The sequence below is a fragment of the Macaca nemestrina genome, chromosome 12, assembly GCF_043159975.1.
Source record: "Macaca nemestrina isolate mMacNem1 chromosome 12, mMacNem.hap1, whole genome shotgun sequence".
Taxonomy (NCBI): Eukaryota; Metazoa; Chordata; class Mammalia; order Primates; family Cercopithecidae; genus Macaca; species Macaca nemestrina.
The window spans coordinates 128347479-128364615 of NC_092136.1; the positions used below are offsets into that span (position 1 = coordinate 128347479).

General features: G+C 43.2%; 1 protein-coding gene across 6 annotated transcripts in view; it reads right to left on the reverse strand.

Annotated features, from left to right (window-relative positions):
* Window positions 1–8684: 8684 nt before the first annotated feature.
* Window positions 8685–17137, reverse strand: part of LOC105476213 (potassium inwardly rectifying channel subfamily J member 1) — a 66747-nt gene continuing 58294 nt past the window's right edge. For 5 of the 6 annotated variants that reach the window (XM_024791063.2, XM_011731919.3, XM_011731921.3 and 2 more), the window contains one exon: window positions 8685–10939. In XM_024791063.2, coding sequence (XP_024646831.2) covers window positions 9800–10939 — 1140 coding nt within the window. In that variant the 3' untranslated portion in view covers window positions 8685–9799. Of the gene's footprint in view, window positions 10940–13051; window positions 13371–17137 lie in introns of those variants that run through there. The other variant, XM_011731918.2, reaches the window with a different exon arrangement.

Sequence of the window (17137 nt, forward strand, 5' to 3'; positions counted from 1 at the left end):
GCCAGGCTGGTCTCAAACTCCTAGGCTCAAGTGATCCTTCTACCTGGGCCTCCCAAAGTGCTTGGAGTACAGGTGTGAGCCACCATGCCCAGCTTGTTTGAAATTATTTTAAATGGATGCATGCATCTGCTTATTTTCTGTCTCCCTCCTCTAGGAAGTCAGTCCATGAAGGTGGGGCCTGGACTGTCTTCTTCATTGTTCTATCCCACGGCCCTCAGCAGGCCCCAGTGCCGTAAGCTCTCAAAACACATTTGATGAATAAATGATTGAGTGAGTGAATAAATGTAAGAATGCATTCATGTTTACTTCTGAGTCTTTTTGGGTACACATATATATGCAACAAAATACGACATTTTAAAAAACATTTCACACTTAAAACCTTTTCTAGCTAAAAAAAGTTTGTAATTTCTGATACACACTTCTCTCAACTGATGTTTTGAGGACATTGTCTAAAATCATTCCTTATTTTTAAGATATGGTTTATGAAGGGTTGTGCTCTCATATCCTGGACTTTGGACACGTTTCCTCTTCCTGGACCCCCCTCCACCCATCATTTGACTAACTCTTCCTTTTGCTTCAGATTTCACTTCCAGGTCTTTTTCTCAGAGAAGCTCTCTCTCCTCGCTGCCTCACACTAGGTGAGGATGCCTTGTGCCAATTCTCCCCTCTGGCGTTGGTGTGCCCTATCAGCCGCCTCAAGCGTGTGAGCTCCATGGAGCTCCTAGTGTATTTTCTTTTCTAAATGTGTCTGTAGGACATTGCTCAGTACCCAAATATTTGTTAAAAATAGCAGGCTGGGCATGGTGACTCAAGCCTGTAATCCCAGCACTTTGGGAGACCGAGGCGGATGGATCATGAGGTCAGGAGTTTGAGACCAGCCTGACCAAATGGTGAAACCCTGTCTCTACTAAAAATACAAAAAATTAACCGGGAGTGTTGGTGCATAATCCCAACTACTCAGGAGGCTGAGGCAGGAGAATTGCTTGAACCCAGGAGGTGGAGGTTGCAGTGAGCTGAGATCGTGCCACTGCACTCCAGCCTGGGTGACAAGAGTGAAACCCCGTCTCAAAAAATATATATATATATCTTGGCATTTCACACTGCATTAACTCATTTCCCTGTTGTGGTACACTTAGGCTTTTCATCCCCACACATAATCCTACAACAAACATGCCTTTATGTAAATTCATCTATTAGGTGTCTGTGGTAAAATAATCCCTTAACAAGGAATATGACTTTGTGGTTAACTCTGTGTCATGTGCTCTACTAATTGACCTTCTCAACAGCCACGTGGGGTTATCATCAGCTTACAAATGAGAAACCCACAACTCAGAGAGGGTAAGTGAGTTACCAAATTCATATGAAAGCAACGGAAAAAGAATCTGGACTCAGGCCTCCAGGAGAGAGGAGCTGGCCTGTTCCTGGGGAAGCCCGTGAATTTTGACCCAGCCTGACCTGTGCTTTCAAAAGTGCCTGTTCTGCTATCTACAGTTTTTACTGGGATTAAATGAGTAGCTACTCATGAAGCACTTAAAATATCTGTTCATAATAAACTCCATATAAATGTTGAGTATATAGGTACATAGCAGCACTGCCCTGACCAGCCCTGTATGAACCATGAGCACGCATCTTAACCTCTCTGGGCCTCAGACTTCTCATCTGTAAAATGGGAGTCATGGTATTATTTCAGCTTTATTGTCAGGAAAATGTAAAGCACATGGGCTCTCACAGACTCTAACACACGGTAACAACTTCCTCTTGGAGCCAGTCTAATCTCTCTAGAATGATAAGCTTCTATATTTAAATCACAATTTAAATTTTTTGATGCCTTTTACAGTCATTTTATCACCCCAGCAATGACTAGAAGGCCCAATATTTTATATATCTCTGTTAAATATTCTAAGCATTATTAAGAGCTTTCTGAGTATAGCCAAGCCCTCTTAACCATCAGAGGCAGACTACTTTTCAACCAGGTCAGTTTCACTTTTGCGAATTGGAAGTGTATGGCGCCACCTCCTGGCCAAAGCACACCTCGCCAACAAAGTGCAGGTTAGTTCAGGATTGCCCATTTTAGTAGGATCCCCTCTCGACCCCTCCCCTCCCCTCTCTTCACTCCCAGCCAGGGGGATGTCTGAAGTACAGGATGGGTCAGCAATCGACTCTTTCTGAAGCTCATTCAGACACATTATTCCTCTTGAACAAGACCCCCTGCAGAAACTTAGGGGCCCTAAGTTTCTCCACTTGTGAAATAACAGGGTAGAGTCAGGCTTTGCCTAGGTCCCTCTCACAGCTAAGCTTCTAGGATTCTGTGAGTTCACCTCGGAGGCAGGCACAGGGAGGAAGGTGAGCTACTGTGTCTCAGGTTAAAATCAAGCCTGGAAATGGAAAGCAAGGCCAGGAATCTAGGCTGGGAAATGATGAGGCCCAGGACAGAGGGAATGAGGGCACAGCATGGCACTCCCGCTCATCAGCCAGACCCACCCTGCCTTGGCCTTGCCCATCATCACCAGGATCATCATCATCACTCAAACTACCATTTATTGGGAGCCTATATCAGACACAGTGCTAGGTTCTTTACATAGTATTTTGTTAAATACTATTTCATACTATTATCTGTACCCTATCCCTTTAAGGTAGGTATTGTTGTTCACAACTGGAAAAAAAGGCTCAGAAAGGCTAAGAACTTGTTCAAGCCAAACACAGCCAATAAGTGGGAAATCCGGGATTTGACCCAAATCCATCTGTCTTCAAAGCCCCTGAACTTTGCACCTTATTTCTTGCCTTCATCCCTCCTCCTTCCTTGCCTACTTTTTTCTTCATGCTTCATCAGGCTGTGTTTTTCAGAGGCCACCACAGGTTCAGGTTGCATCTGGCCATTGATGTGGGGAACTGAGATAACCATAGGGATAATTATGGTCTCTACTTGCCATTTTTAGTTCAACTAAAAACAACTTTGCTGGTGGCTTCAACAGCCCACTTATTAGTGATTGCTGACTTTCACTTTGTTGGTGTAGAGGAAGGTGCCTCCGTATTCTCCCTTCCAGTGAGGGCTTCCCAGTTTCCTCAGATGCTAAGTGCAACTGTAGATACACATGGCCTCTGTGTTCCCAAAAGAAGCAATGCAAGGGTGCGGTGCTTTCTCCATTCCCAGACTCACCTGCCTTTCTGGTCCTGGCTACCACCTTCCAGGTGCATTCTCCTTCAGGAACGGTGACCCCCAGGCACGAAGCTTGTGGGTGGCTCCAGGAAAGGGAGAGGTGCAGGCAAGAACGCTGGGCTAACTAGCAGGCAGGCACCCTGGGTTCTGACTCCTGCTTCCCCACTTTACAGCTACATGACCTGGGCAAGTCATGTGGTCTCTGAGACTTAGTTTCCCCTCCTGAAAAATGGAAATGACAACACATTCTCTGCCTCCCTCCAAAGTTAGTTTCAGCCTCTAATGCTCTAATCCGTCCCTCATGCCAACATAAGAGATATAGTCCTGAAATACATGTTTAATCATCCCATGCCCCCTCAGAGACTCTGGTGGTTTGACTGATCAAGCCAGGACTCAAACTCAAGTCTGCCTGGCACCAAACCTCTGCCTCTTTGGACCGTTCCTTCCACATGGCCATGCCGTGGCCATGTAAAACTGCACAGCACTTCCCAGAGCCCCCAGGCACATTCACACTCCTGTGGCTCTGTTCGTCTGGAACATGTGCCCACCTGGTCACTCATCTCTCTACCCTTCACCTTTCCCTCTGTCAAATCGTAGCCACACTTCGAACCCAGATCAGCTGCCTTCTCCTCCTAGAAGCCTTCCCCTGCCTCCTTCAGCACTTTTTTCATACTTAGTTTGTAGCCTTTATTCATTTCATTAATTTAATTAATTTCAATTTTAATATACTTGCACACAAAATTTTCCACACAATGGTGAGCTCCATGACCCTAACCCCAAAGGGTCAGAGGATGCTAATCAAAAGGGAGTTATCCAGAATGCTCTGGGAATTGAATCTCCCCTCGCCAGCCGAGCCCCCACCCCATGTACTGGAGTGGCATGTCTTTCTTAAGGATACTTCTTCTGACTTTCTACCCAGCCAAAATTCCACGGAGGTTTGATCCTCAAAGAGCTGTTGGCCCTGGCCAGACTGTCTCCCATTGGGAGCCCTGGTCGAAAGCCCAGCTTATTGCCCAGCAGGGTGGTCAGAATCAGCCCTACCGGCACCCTGCAAAGAGAGGGAGGTTTTCAGGAAGGCAAAACAGACAAGGCCACCGTCGCTCAGGTTCAAAACGACACAGCAGGAGCCTCTGGAGCAAGAGCCCAGCAACTACTGCAAGAGCACCCACGAAGGAGCGGCAGGGTGTCCCACAGATGCTGGTATTATCAGCACTTATCCCTCCATAGTGATCTGCAGAACATTCTGTTAGGTGAAGAAAACCCTGCAGAACCGTGTTTCTAGAGTGTTACCTTTTGTGTAAGAGTAGGGGCTGCATGTAAGTACTAACATGCCACATATGCATTGCTTACATCCTTCACAAAGCAACTGCCACAGGATACAAAATAATCAAGATGGTTACCCTTTAGAGAAGGGGAAGAAATAGAGTGGAGGGCACAAGAATGGAAGCATGTTTTCTAAACCCTGTTCTGTGGTTTCGAAATTATATAAATTCCTTGCATAATTCATAAAAGAAATGGTTAAATCAAAAAAGGAAAACAGTAAACAGACTCTAACGACTGGAAATAAATGGAAACAAATGAACCTGTGTCCAGTTGGTACCTGATCACACAGAGGAAAGAGCTACTTCAAGTGACTAACACTGTGTGTTGTTTGTACATTGCTATATAAAGAGAATCTATAGGAGAGATGATTTCAAAATGTTTAATCCCAAATACTTTTAAGACTGTAATCAATAGTCTTATTGTTAGCAGTGGAGTCAATATTGTTTTTGTTGAAACTATCATAAGGACATGGCATAAGACAAAAAAAGACTCTCCCCCACATTATCAGTTTTCCAGTTTAACTCTCGTCCCCTGGACTGGTTGGAACTCCTGGATCTTCTCTGCAGTAGGCAGGACCCTTCCTTCCTCTTTTTTGCATCCCCAGTGCTCACAGTAAACCCAAAATAAGCATCTCTTGAATTGAAGGCAAACCTAAAGTACCAGGATTCTACTAAAATCCCCCCAACTCATAGCCTGTCCTAGCTGGGACGGACCCCTGCAGGCACTGTTCTTGTCCCCCAGGCCTCCACTGGTCTCCATCAGGCCCTGCCCTGGGCTCTGCTTTCTTTGCCCTTGAAGCATCAGGTGCCGGGTCTGCTCTGGGGGACCCGTGTCCTCCCTTTCAGTCCTCACCTTCAAACCCATTGCTCCCATCCCGTGTTGCCGTGTCCATAGCCATTTACTTTCGACAGATGGATTTTAACATCTATTATTTCACTGAATCTCCCCCTTAACTCTATTACAAAACTCCATTTTACAAATAAAGAAACTGGAGCTTAACGAAGTTAAGTCATTTGTCCAGGCCCCTTGACAAATGACTGGTCGATGACATAGGTCAGTCAAAAGTTCATTGGACAGATGTGGGTTTGAATCCACTACCAGCCTTGATCAAATCATTCATTTGTTTATTTTATTCATTATAACCATGTATGGATTGTGCGAGGAACTAGCAGAGGCTGGTGCTAGGAATACAGAGGTGAGTAGAGAACACAGGCGCTGTTCTCCAGGGAGAACTGAGGCGCCACTTCCCATATCAAAATGGAAATAATATCTGCCTCTACATCAAAGACTGAAATATAAATGTATATGTGCGTGTGTGTATACATACACATACGCACACACATAGTTTTTAATTATATATATAAGTAGTACATATATTCAGTGTTTGTATATATTTAGAGAGAGCAGTATATATATTAGTATTCAGAAGATACTTTGCACCAACTGGCTAATCAAATCTTCAGGACACCCCGATACTTCCGTATACTGGCCTGGTGGATGACCCAGAGTTCGTGGGAAAAGACTGCCTTTTCCTAGAACCTGCAATTCCGGAGATGTTCGTACAGCACTGGCCAGGGCTCTGTCCTGTGCTGAGCAATGAGTGGTTTCTCCCAACTATAAGATGCATCCCAAGAGCATGCACCAGTCATCTGTGGGTTTCAGGGAAATGTGTGATGGCCCTGGGGAATCCCCTCAGAGGGTGATCCCTCCTAGGATGTCGACGAGGGATTTTCAACTCATGGGCTTTCAAGGCGGACTGCCCGGGTTTGCATGCCAGCCCTGCCATTTTCCAGTGAGTGACTCTGGACACGTTCCTTACCTTAGCTGCCTCAAGTGAAATAAAGTTATAATCAGAGTCTTGACCTCTTAGGATTGCTGGGAAAATTAAATGAGGGAAGGTGTATAAAATGCTGTAAACAGAACCTCAGACATGGTAACAACCTAGTAAATAACTCTTAGTAAATAACTTTCTTCTGCCACTGCACAAGCCTTGGGGTTTCCCACTTGACAGAAGGATACCGATGTCTTCTAGAACACCCAAGCAGTCAAGGGCGCACTGGGTAGAGACGCACCCCAGCTCCTGGCCCCTGCAGCCGGTGGTGCAAATCTCCCTCCCCAAGGGGCTCAGCTCCAAGGAGTCCAGCTGGGTGCATCTGGCTGGGGAGATTAAATTATTTTTGAATTCCTAACTGAATGTTCTTTTAATGGAAACTTAATGACAGGCATTGAAATAGATTTCCTCCATAACCCCTCCTCCCACCCCCCCACCCCCCATGGCTCTGCCTTGCGCAGTTCCCGATAACCTTTATTCCCTGGCCCTGGACTTTTATCTCCCCAATGACAAACAGCCCTTGCCGGACAGAAAGAGGAAATTCCAGTCATTGTTCTCAAACTTCTGGCTTCCAAAATAAAATGCTCTATCTCCCCTGTCAAGCTTTGATTGACACACACTTCCTGTAATGGCAGGCAACAACGGCTCAGGGGCGGGGCCGGATTCATTTGCATTCTTTCCATCAGAAGCTGTCCTAACGTTTGTTCTAGACAGGGAAAGATCCCCGTGCTATTCACAGAAGCATCCTGTTGAGGACCCATATTCCGTCGCATGAAAAATCCCCAAGGAAGACACTTCCTCAACTGTCTCTGCAATCCGCCCTGGGAGTTCTTCTGGAAGGTCCGGTTGCACACTCTCTTAGTGATGGACACAGAACGAGAGTCACCGATCAGCCCATGTCTTAGATTTGGCAACACAGAAAAGATCTTTCCCTTCTGACTTTTCTCTCTTAAGGAATAAATAATTTTTAAACATTTAGTGCTTTCCATTAAGGACAACCTCCCAAATCTGAACTCTTAAATATTGGAGCTTAAGCCAACCTACGTCCAGGAAGATTCAACCAGGATCAAATGCTCTTAGTCAAAATCCCCATAGCAACAGAGATGAACTGGGCAATTCAAAGGGAATCAGTCTCAAGGAAAATTCTGAATATAATAATGCATCATGGGATGCAGTTTTTCGTGAAGGGAATTAGAACTATTGACTTGCTTTTAAAATCAGCAAATAGAAAAACCTGGCATCTGTAGCGAATAGCAGTACTGATGTGGTCAGATCCCACTGGGAAAAATGTTACTGCATTGTAATAAAAAGGCTGCCTTTAGCAGTGGTGTTAACCCACAAGCAGTTTGGCCTTCTGAAGCTATTTTTCATTTCTCTTTACTACTTGAGCACCATGCCCTTGTTAACCCCTTTCTTGAAATGCACAGGAGTTTTATGAGCTTTTGGGTTCCAGCCACTCCTTAGACCTATCAAAAGTTACCTGTTCCAGGCCTCATTTCCTAGGGGCTTAATTGGATGTACCTATGTTAATGGTTGCTAGAGGGTCAATGGGAATTTCCATTAAAAAAGAGACTCCAGGTGCAGAGTGTCTTGATCCTAGCAAAGGGATATTTAGAAGCAGACGGGCTTCCACCGAATAACCCAGAAGTAAATACCAATCAGAAAGATGTCAGTTGTTCAGCTCCCTAAACAATCAAAGGGAATGGATTGCTTATGACCATCTCACTTCCAGCCATCCACATGCACGCTGCCAGCCAGCAGGAGAATACACCAGGAGGAATGCATGCTGCTGGGAACAAGTGTCAACACAGTTTCCCTCCAGTTTATGAAGGGGCTACATCATGACAGTGGGCCAGCAGAGAATTCCAGCTCCCTCAAGCTTGTGATACCTGATTTCTTTTTCCTGTCAGCACATTAAATTGTGATTGTGATGCCAAAGCACTCACAGGCACAGAGTGAGAGTCCCACATGGGCCAGCTATGGCCACTGTTATGGCCACTGACAAGGTGTGCAACCCTAAACCCATCAGACTTCCCACTGTTCTTAGTCAGAAGGACCGGAGTGGTGCATAGATCTGTACAAACACAACCCAGGCATGCAAAAACATAAGCCATCCCTCCCAACAACTGTGGGCAGCTACCGTTTTATGTGCCAAGACTCACACTGGAGAGGCGTGATGGAGCTGTACCGGAAGGGGTGTGTCTGTGGCCAGGGTCATTTCCTCCTGAGGACTCCAGACAACAAATGTGTCCTATCTGCTTCCTCTCCACTCCTCCCACCCCTTCCAGGAGAGGGTCCTATCTGCAAGAGGATTTTCACCTGGGACCTGATTCAGCTAATGCATAGTAATAATAATAATAATCAAAGTGCATGCACAGTTTCAGAAATTTACTATATTAATCAACACACTGAAAACATTTTGATTCCTAAGCAGCTTTGAGTACCAGCTTTTTTCCAGGACACATTCAAAATGATGCAGCTGGGGATCTGAAAAAGACATTCATAGTAGAACCTTCCCCTCAAGGTCAATCTTTCCATAAGCTGATCCCTTTTAGGAAGATGGGCTCCCAGAGAAAGAAAGACATAGTAACATTCTGACTGTGGGGCTCCATCCCATTCCTCTCTCTTTCCCACTTCTTCTTTAGAAATAGCATTCCAGTACAAACTCTAGGTGGAGAAACACATGAAACTGTTTCTTCTCAGGTGCATTAATGATACATTCCCTTCTCTACTGACTTTGCACCTTCCAACTCCTCATTGCTGTCTTGGAAGAACAGGAAATGCTCTTTATAAACAGTTTTATAGCCCTTTAAGCCATCCAATACAGATTGAAAGAAATATCATCACCACTTTTAACTAAAGTGTTCTGTCTTACAGGAAGGTATTATCAAGATTCTAGTGTGTAGATTTAGCCTCTGTCTAAATGTACCACATGAGAAGCTTAGAGCCTCAAATTGTTCCTTGTGTAAGCATTTTCTTATTGTCGTTGATTGGTTGGTTCATCTCCCCAAATTAGGAGACAATTTTTCTTTGAGTAAAAGTCCACATTAAAATAAAAGTGGAGTCTTTCTTATCAGTAGAATCAAAATGAGATTATTATTGTTCCCTGATCCTTTCTGAAGTTCATAACTTGTTTAAGGAAACTTTAAAAAATATTTGGCCTATGCATGAAACTTTTGATAATTTTGTCTGCTCCCATCAACCTTATATGAGCTCAAATAATCATATTTAAGATTCCAAATGAGCACCTATGGCTCCCATATGCCAGTTTCATATAAATGCATTGCACGTTCTAATACAGTAGCCTTGTAGAGATGCATGTCTTGTGGGACAAGCCTCGCACAATTGCGAGGCTCAGGGGTCATTTGCTGGTAGACTTTGAAAGCTCTCATCCTACTTTTGTACCCCTAAATTGTTGACTGCTTCATAATGCTTCTAGCCACTAGGAACTTTAGAGACTTTGTTTTACTCCTGTTGAAAAGCCACTGTTACATTTTGGTGTCATCTGTTTCATTGACTTCTGACAAGATGAAGTTGGGGTTGTCATAGCCTCTCTTCATCCTGGCTCTAGCATCTTTCTCATTATAAAGGCACATGGCACAGTGAGGGGTCTCCACTTCCACTGTCTTGCTAAAGTTATGGAAATCCACTCGGTATTTCCCTTCTTTTGTCTTGGATACTATGGGAGCAAAACGGTAGCCCCAAAGCACCTCCTCTGGGACATAGGATGTCCGGACTTGGCAGGTAGCACTGGTGGACTCCACTGTGCCATCTAAAAACACCACTAATTCAAAGTCCTGCTGGATAAGGGTCTCCGCTGCCATGTGGAAGAAGGGGCTGTTGTGATCAATGACATGGTAAATTGTCAATGGGGAGATGAAGAATAAATTTTCATTCCCAGCATCAACTACAAAGTTGATATTGATCTGGTCCAAAATAATGGTCTCTCCTTCAGGAGTGACTGTGGTCTTCAGAAGCTTTCCATAAATGTGACTGCCAATAAGAAGGCTCTTCCTGAGATTAGCCACTCGGATTAGGAGACAAAGCTTCCCTCCCCGTTTGCTGATCACTGCATTCTTGCTGAACGTAATGGTCTTGGCACGTTTTTTGGGCCTGGAGATCTTGGCTAAGATGGCCCCACACATGAAAGAATTGACTACAACTCCAAGTATAGACTGAAAGATAAGTAGAAAAATGGCAGTGGCACACTGTTCTGTCACACACCTGAATCCATATCCAATGGTCACTTGAGTCTCCAGAGAAAAGAGAAAAGCTGAGGTCAAGCCATTAATGTTCTCCACACAGGGAGTGTGATTGGGAGAAGGATGGAACTCCGGGAGGTCTTTGTGAATGTACGCTACTGCGTACCACAGGAGACCAAAGAAAAACCAACTCCCCAAGAAGGCTGTGATGAAAATGGTCATTTTGTATCTCCATTTGAGGTCAAGTACTGTTGTCCAGATGTCCACAAAGAATATAAACCTTGACTGTGCCTCCACATTGCCAAATTCTATGTTGCACCTTCCATCTTTGGAGACTAGCCTTGCTCTTTGCCGAGAATGCCCAAAAAAGCGAGTGACGACCCATTTCCGAAGACGTTTGAACATACTTTCTGTCAACACCCTGATCTGAAAACACATCAAAGAAAAACAAAAAAGGATTATGTTTGTAGCAATAGTGAACTAGGTGACTCACATAAAAGACCTAACTACGAAAAGATCATTCAAAATTATCTGGGTTACTAATCATTTGGCGAGCTGACAAGTTTATTCTGGATACCGCAATGCTATTTCTGATAGAAACTTTCCACTGGAAGACCATGTTACTCAAATATAAAGAGTCAAAATAATTACAGAGAGCTAGAAATGGAGACAGACTAAGAGATTATATATTCAAGTGTTTCCTGACCTCAACTGGTCTCACGCAACCTTAAATATGTTTATAATAACCAATTGTGACCTGTATTTTTTTATTGAATATTACTTAAATCACCTTCTCATAAATTTAGCCTTATGTTAAGCAATAATTTCTGAGAAATCACAAACTTGAAGCATTATATATATTTTTGAGATACAGAAAAATAAATAACTGATCCATAAAACACTCATCAATATACTTCCTAAATCATCTATGTACTTCTATTGATACTCATATATCAAGAAAAATCCTAATTCAATTCTGTTCTCTCTTTTATCAAGTGAGAAAACAGATTCAGAAAATTTAAATGACTTGTCCAAATTCATGTACCTAGCCAGTGGCAGGATGACAACTAGAATATAGGGCTCCCTGCCTCCAGTCTAGGGGAGCTTCTACCACTTTGTGTCTCAGTTATCAAATGTCATATTCTAAAGTTACACTTCCCTAAAATATTTTTAGACAAGTATGGGTCATATTTCTTTTTGTTAAATGCTCAACACTATTTAGAACAGAGCTCAGATCCAACCAGATGGTCTCACAGGACTTCTCCATAAATCTACAAGCCTGTTCCTACTCTCTCCCCATGGTTTCCCAAGATTCCCAAAATGAATAGTATGAGAGCCACCATCAACACATCTCACACTTCCTTCCCTACTCCAAAGCTGGAGGACTGGGGAGCATTGATTTAAATAATACTCCATTAAGACAGACCATACTTTATTCATTCCTATATCCCAGTTGCTAGCACAGTTGATGAGTGCCTACTGTTTATTCAGTAAACATAAATGAAATAATTCAGTGAATGAATTACATTTTTCAAATTCCTATCTGCTCAATTGATTTTTTATAGATGGCATTACTGTGACTTCCATTTTACAGCAAAATAGTGAAGGGACTGTCCCATAAACAGCCAACGATGGTGAAACCCAAAGTCATAAACGCTAGATTACCTCCTCCCCTATGCCCAAGAATATTAAGGTGTGCCCACCCTGGTCTGCAATGTCTTCAGGGTATTTTTCATTAAATGCAAATATGTTTTTAAAATAGATTTCAAAATCCCCCTTGAAAAATGTGTTTATTCGTAAGAACTAGGAAGCGAAACCAACTGAGTGATACATTTTAAATAATAGTGATATCCCATAGTGTCTTGTTCAAGGCCTTAACCCAGCTGAAAACACAAGAAGCCAACACCAAGTCAAAGCGGTGATAAGAAAACCACAGCTGTGGTGATTGGAAATGTTGAGAACAGGTCTTAAAGACATAAAGAAAAAAAAATGCTGCCAAGAGAATAAACAATGCACATAGTCAGAGGGCCCTCCTCTCCTCCCACACTGCCCTCATTGACCTCAAATCCCCAGCGAGGACTAGGGGATGGTGCATGTGAGGTACAGAGGAGGAAATGGTCTCCTTTCCTCGTACACGCATCCTTTACCCTGGTCTACACCCATGTGGACTGACCTCTCTCTCTCCCAGGTGCATTCAGGGTCGACTGTTTATCCAGCTCTCCAGAGAGGGACTCTCAGCTCAAATAGTAAATTCTAAAACCAACAGTTATCAACTGAATCCACATTCTCTTTGTCATACATTGTAATTCCAGAGATGGCTCCTAACACACCAACTTCTGAGTTTTTTCCCCCACCACCCTGCTCCTCTAGCTTCCCTTAAATTCACTTTACTTTTAAAGGTAAAGCAGATTTCTGTAGAGTGAAGAAGTATCCCAATTGATCACTTGAATAACGTTGGGTTTCCATGACTGCATTAATAATGAAACATTCATATCTGCCTTGCTTTGCAGAGAGGTGATTTCCCCAGCCTCCACTTACCAATGTCTCAAACACATTCCACCTGGAAGCATTCATGGCAGGAAAAAGCAAGGAAGTGGTGCTGGGAGTTGGTCTTTCTATGCAGACTGATTTCTTTCAGACTCAGCCTAATTTATTGTAGGCGACAGTCAGTGGACTGACGCTAATTTGTGTTAACTTGAAAACACTTAATTTGATAGTGGAATCGTGTGATTTAAACCAAGGCAATTGGTTGTTCTCAGACCAAGCCCCAAGTTGAATATGTATTTTTTTCTTTCCAACATCACATGGCTTGAATACCAACATGCCAAGACATGACAAGCCATCAGCTAAGGTCCCTGGGGGGCAGGAGTGGATTGGGTTCCAGCATTGCCTTCCTCTCCTTGGCCACGCTCTATTGCTCACTTGTTTCTCCTAAAAGTTGTGCCTAATAACTACTGGCCGGAAATAGTTACTTATCATCAATCTCCCAGCCTATTCTCTGAAACCCACTGAAATACTGAGTTTTCCAAGGGTTCACAAAGATGCAGGTGAACATACAGACATAGATAAGTACATATTTACAAGACAACAGTAAGATCACACCAGGAAGAAACAAGATACCACGTTAATCTCTCTATACAACAGTTATGTAAGAAACAGACTTAAAAGAAGTCTTTATTGTTGGAAGTCTTTATTATTCTGGAAAACCTGGCATTTACTGAAGGTGTTTTTTATATGCACTGGGTTAGCCAATGCTATTGATTTATTTGTTCAGAGTGAGAGGGATTATTCTTAGAGAATGCAATGATACAGGATAAATTCATCCACTAACCAAAGCTGTCATTCTCATGGCAGACCCATTATTGCACAGATCCTACGTTTTTTAGACAATGGCATTTAATCTAACCACAGACAGAGCCAATATGTATTTTATGAACTCTTAGGTGATTAGAGATTGTCCCTGGTGTCTGCGTTATATAATATGCTCAGTTTTTAGGTTCCTTTCTATTGAAATCAGTAAATCTTAATAGCAAGCAAAGGGCTGCGCGTTAGCTAATATTTACCAAGGTATTCTTAGTGGCTTGGCAAAGCAAGTGGATTACATTACTGCCACTTTTTCTTTAGTGCCTCAGCATTCTTGTTCTGTAAACAATACATTCTCAGAAAATAGACATTTTGTGCACTTCCCAAACATTGATTGTATGCTTATTCTGTAGGATTTCAAAGACAAATAGAACTCTTCCTGTTCTCAAGGAGTTCATAGTCTAATGGGGAAGTGAACTAAGGAAATCAATTAACAACCTAGCATGGTTGGTATAATGCCAAAAAGAATAACTTTTTTAAAAGATCCCCATCAGCTGGGGATCCACCCTTTCTTTGCAAACTTACTTCAACTGGCAGAAAACTCATTGCATTTATGTATACATTAATTTATTTATCAATCATTATTCACTGATGATGTGTTGATACCCGGTGTTGACTGTGTGTGCTGACCATTGTACTAGACATCCTAGACATCAGTCCTTGTTATCATGCAGCTCCCATTTCAGCAGAGAGGGCGGTGCAAATGAGTCAATCAACTGTGAAATGACCAGTGATAAATGCCAGGATATGAAACAGTGGGAGCCCTCCGGGGAGCACATATTTTGATGAGCAGAACCGCAACCCTGAGGCCAAGCCCTGAAGATGAGTTAGAGTCACACACAGTAGAAACTCTATAAATATTTGCTGAATGATGATAAATAAATAAACCAATGAGTACATAAAATCAATGAGCTTGCTGTCACTTATATCACTTAGTATCTGGTGGCTCCCACTCTAATGGAGATGTCTTGCGTGTACCGTACTGACCACATTACAGTGTAATCTTCTATGGGACCCAGGCAGGGGCAACCGAGGAAAGAAAACATGGAGGAGCTGAAAGAAGTTTCAAGTAAGCAAATAATGGAGCATGGAAAGCCTCAGGGAGACATTGGGCTGCAAAGGCAAGCTAGAGCCAACACACTCTGCACTTGGTGTACCATTTGACATGTTTTTTTTATTGAACTAAAGGAGAAACTGTGATAAAGAACATTCTTCTAGTTGTGCTTCAGAGAAAACTCATTAAAATTCTAAATGAGTCTGAAGTCTCCTCCATTTAACAGCCCTTCAAATTCTTGAAAATAAACATATTTTCTTCCTGAATTTCCTTTTCTCCATAAAAATATGTGCTTCATTTGTATGTAACATCTACTTTAGTCAGTATGTGCGCATTTTAAGGGAGGGACCAACAGTTTGTGGTGCTTAGCGAATCTGATGAACCCAGGTGCAGAAGCTCTTCTTCCAGAGACACCCACTTGAGAACAATTCGTTATGAATTTGGGATTTCTTACAGCACTTACCACCCCAGCCTGCTCAGCAGTGAAACAGCCACTGTGTCAAAAAGGGGAAAGGGAAATAGGCATGGCTGTTACTGCTTCTGATTTAGAATTAGAAGTCTATTATTCCTCCACAGAAATGGAAAAACAAAAACACTTACTGTAGTCTGCCTTTTAGTCAAACCTCTCATGGCTCATACACAGCCTTAGTTAACTTTAGGACACTTCTGAGAGTCAGGATTTCAGGTTAGAGGTAGGAAATATGAGCTATGTGGCCTGAGAGAAGAAGTCAGATGATTTTCTCCCGTCCCTTTGTAACTGCAGTGGAGAAGAAATTCATTTCTATGAAAAAATTACTGCTTTACCAACAGTTGATTGAATCCGGAAAGATTTTCTACGGAAAATCTTGAGGATTTTCCATAGCAATGATTGAATGGGATTATGGGGAAGAGCCTCTTACTTCTTAATCAATATAAACACTCTATTTATTGAGCATCTGCTATATACCAGGTGCTGTGCTAGGAAACAATGAAAGGTAACAGTCCCTGCTCTCAAGTTGTTCACGAATAAGTAATTCAAGAATTGTAATGGGGCAGGTTTGCTGCCTTGAAAAGATTGAGGACAGGATGTTAAGGTGGCCCCAAAGAGGAGACCCAGAAGGGTGGGTGGGTGTTGGACTTGTATTCTTACTCAGCTTTGCTAAGGAGGGAAAACAAGTGCATGTAACTGCTGCTGCAGAGGACTTCCTGTTTTCTATGAAAATCATCCAAGCTATTGGAGGATCGCCACCCTGCTGGATTTGCAAAGGTTCAGAGCCCCGAGAAGCAGTAAACCATCCAGCTCCACAGACTACACCTATCACATTGAGAACCTGTGGTGGACAGAGGGTGGCATTTCCCTTCTGTTCGGTAATGCCGGAGAAGTTATCTCTGATGTCTTTACCACTATGAGGCAGCTCACATGGGAGCAGCATGGGCTCCTTTTAGATAGAACTTGGCAAGGCTGGTAGAAACCATCTTTCCCGGCCTCATGGGCATAGAAGAGGGCATCTGAGCTTCAGGACTCTTCCAGGCTAGACTTGGGAATGCACTTCAGGAATACCCTACATTTTTGTGGAGTGAGCAGTGGGTCCCCACTGCAGTGAAGCCAGAGTGTGTCTGTATCCAGGGTGCGAGTGCAGCAAGGACCTTCCCAGGTGCCTCCCTCCTTCCAGAGAAGACAGCCTGGGGAGAAAGGGCTGGAGCATCACAAGGTCTGATGGTGTTGGTACTCTCAGGAGGCACACCGTGCTCTGTAGGCATCTCTGGGCCAGCCAGCCAGAGTATATCACTTTTGAATAACTTGGCCTTTTGTGCATAAGGAATCAGGAGAAGATAGGAGATCCCAGCCAGGAATGTTCCCAGAGGAGGTAACAGCTACAGGCAGTGTGGCAGAGTGGAAGGGCCTCTAGTTTGGGTTAGCACGGACATGGATTTGAACCCTATCTCTGCCACCCAACAGTTAGGTGACCTGAGCAACAGTTAGGTGACCTTTGCTGAGCCTCAGTTTCCTCACCTATGAAATGGCTATAATAATATACTCTCAAACATTGTTGTATGATTTAAATGCAATAGCATAGGTAAAGTTCCTAGAAAATAGCAATTATGCAATAAATAGCTACAATTGTTATCACTTCTTCACAAATTTTAAACTAGTGTGGCAGTTTAACCAGGGGTCACTGGTCCAGGCCAATTGGGATCTACCATGTGGAGCAAAATGGGCCATGTTG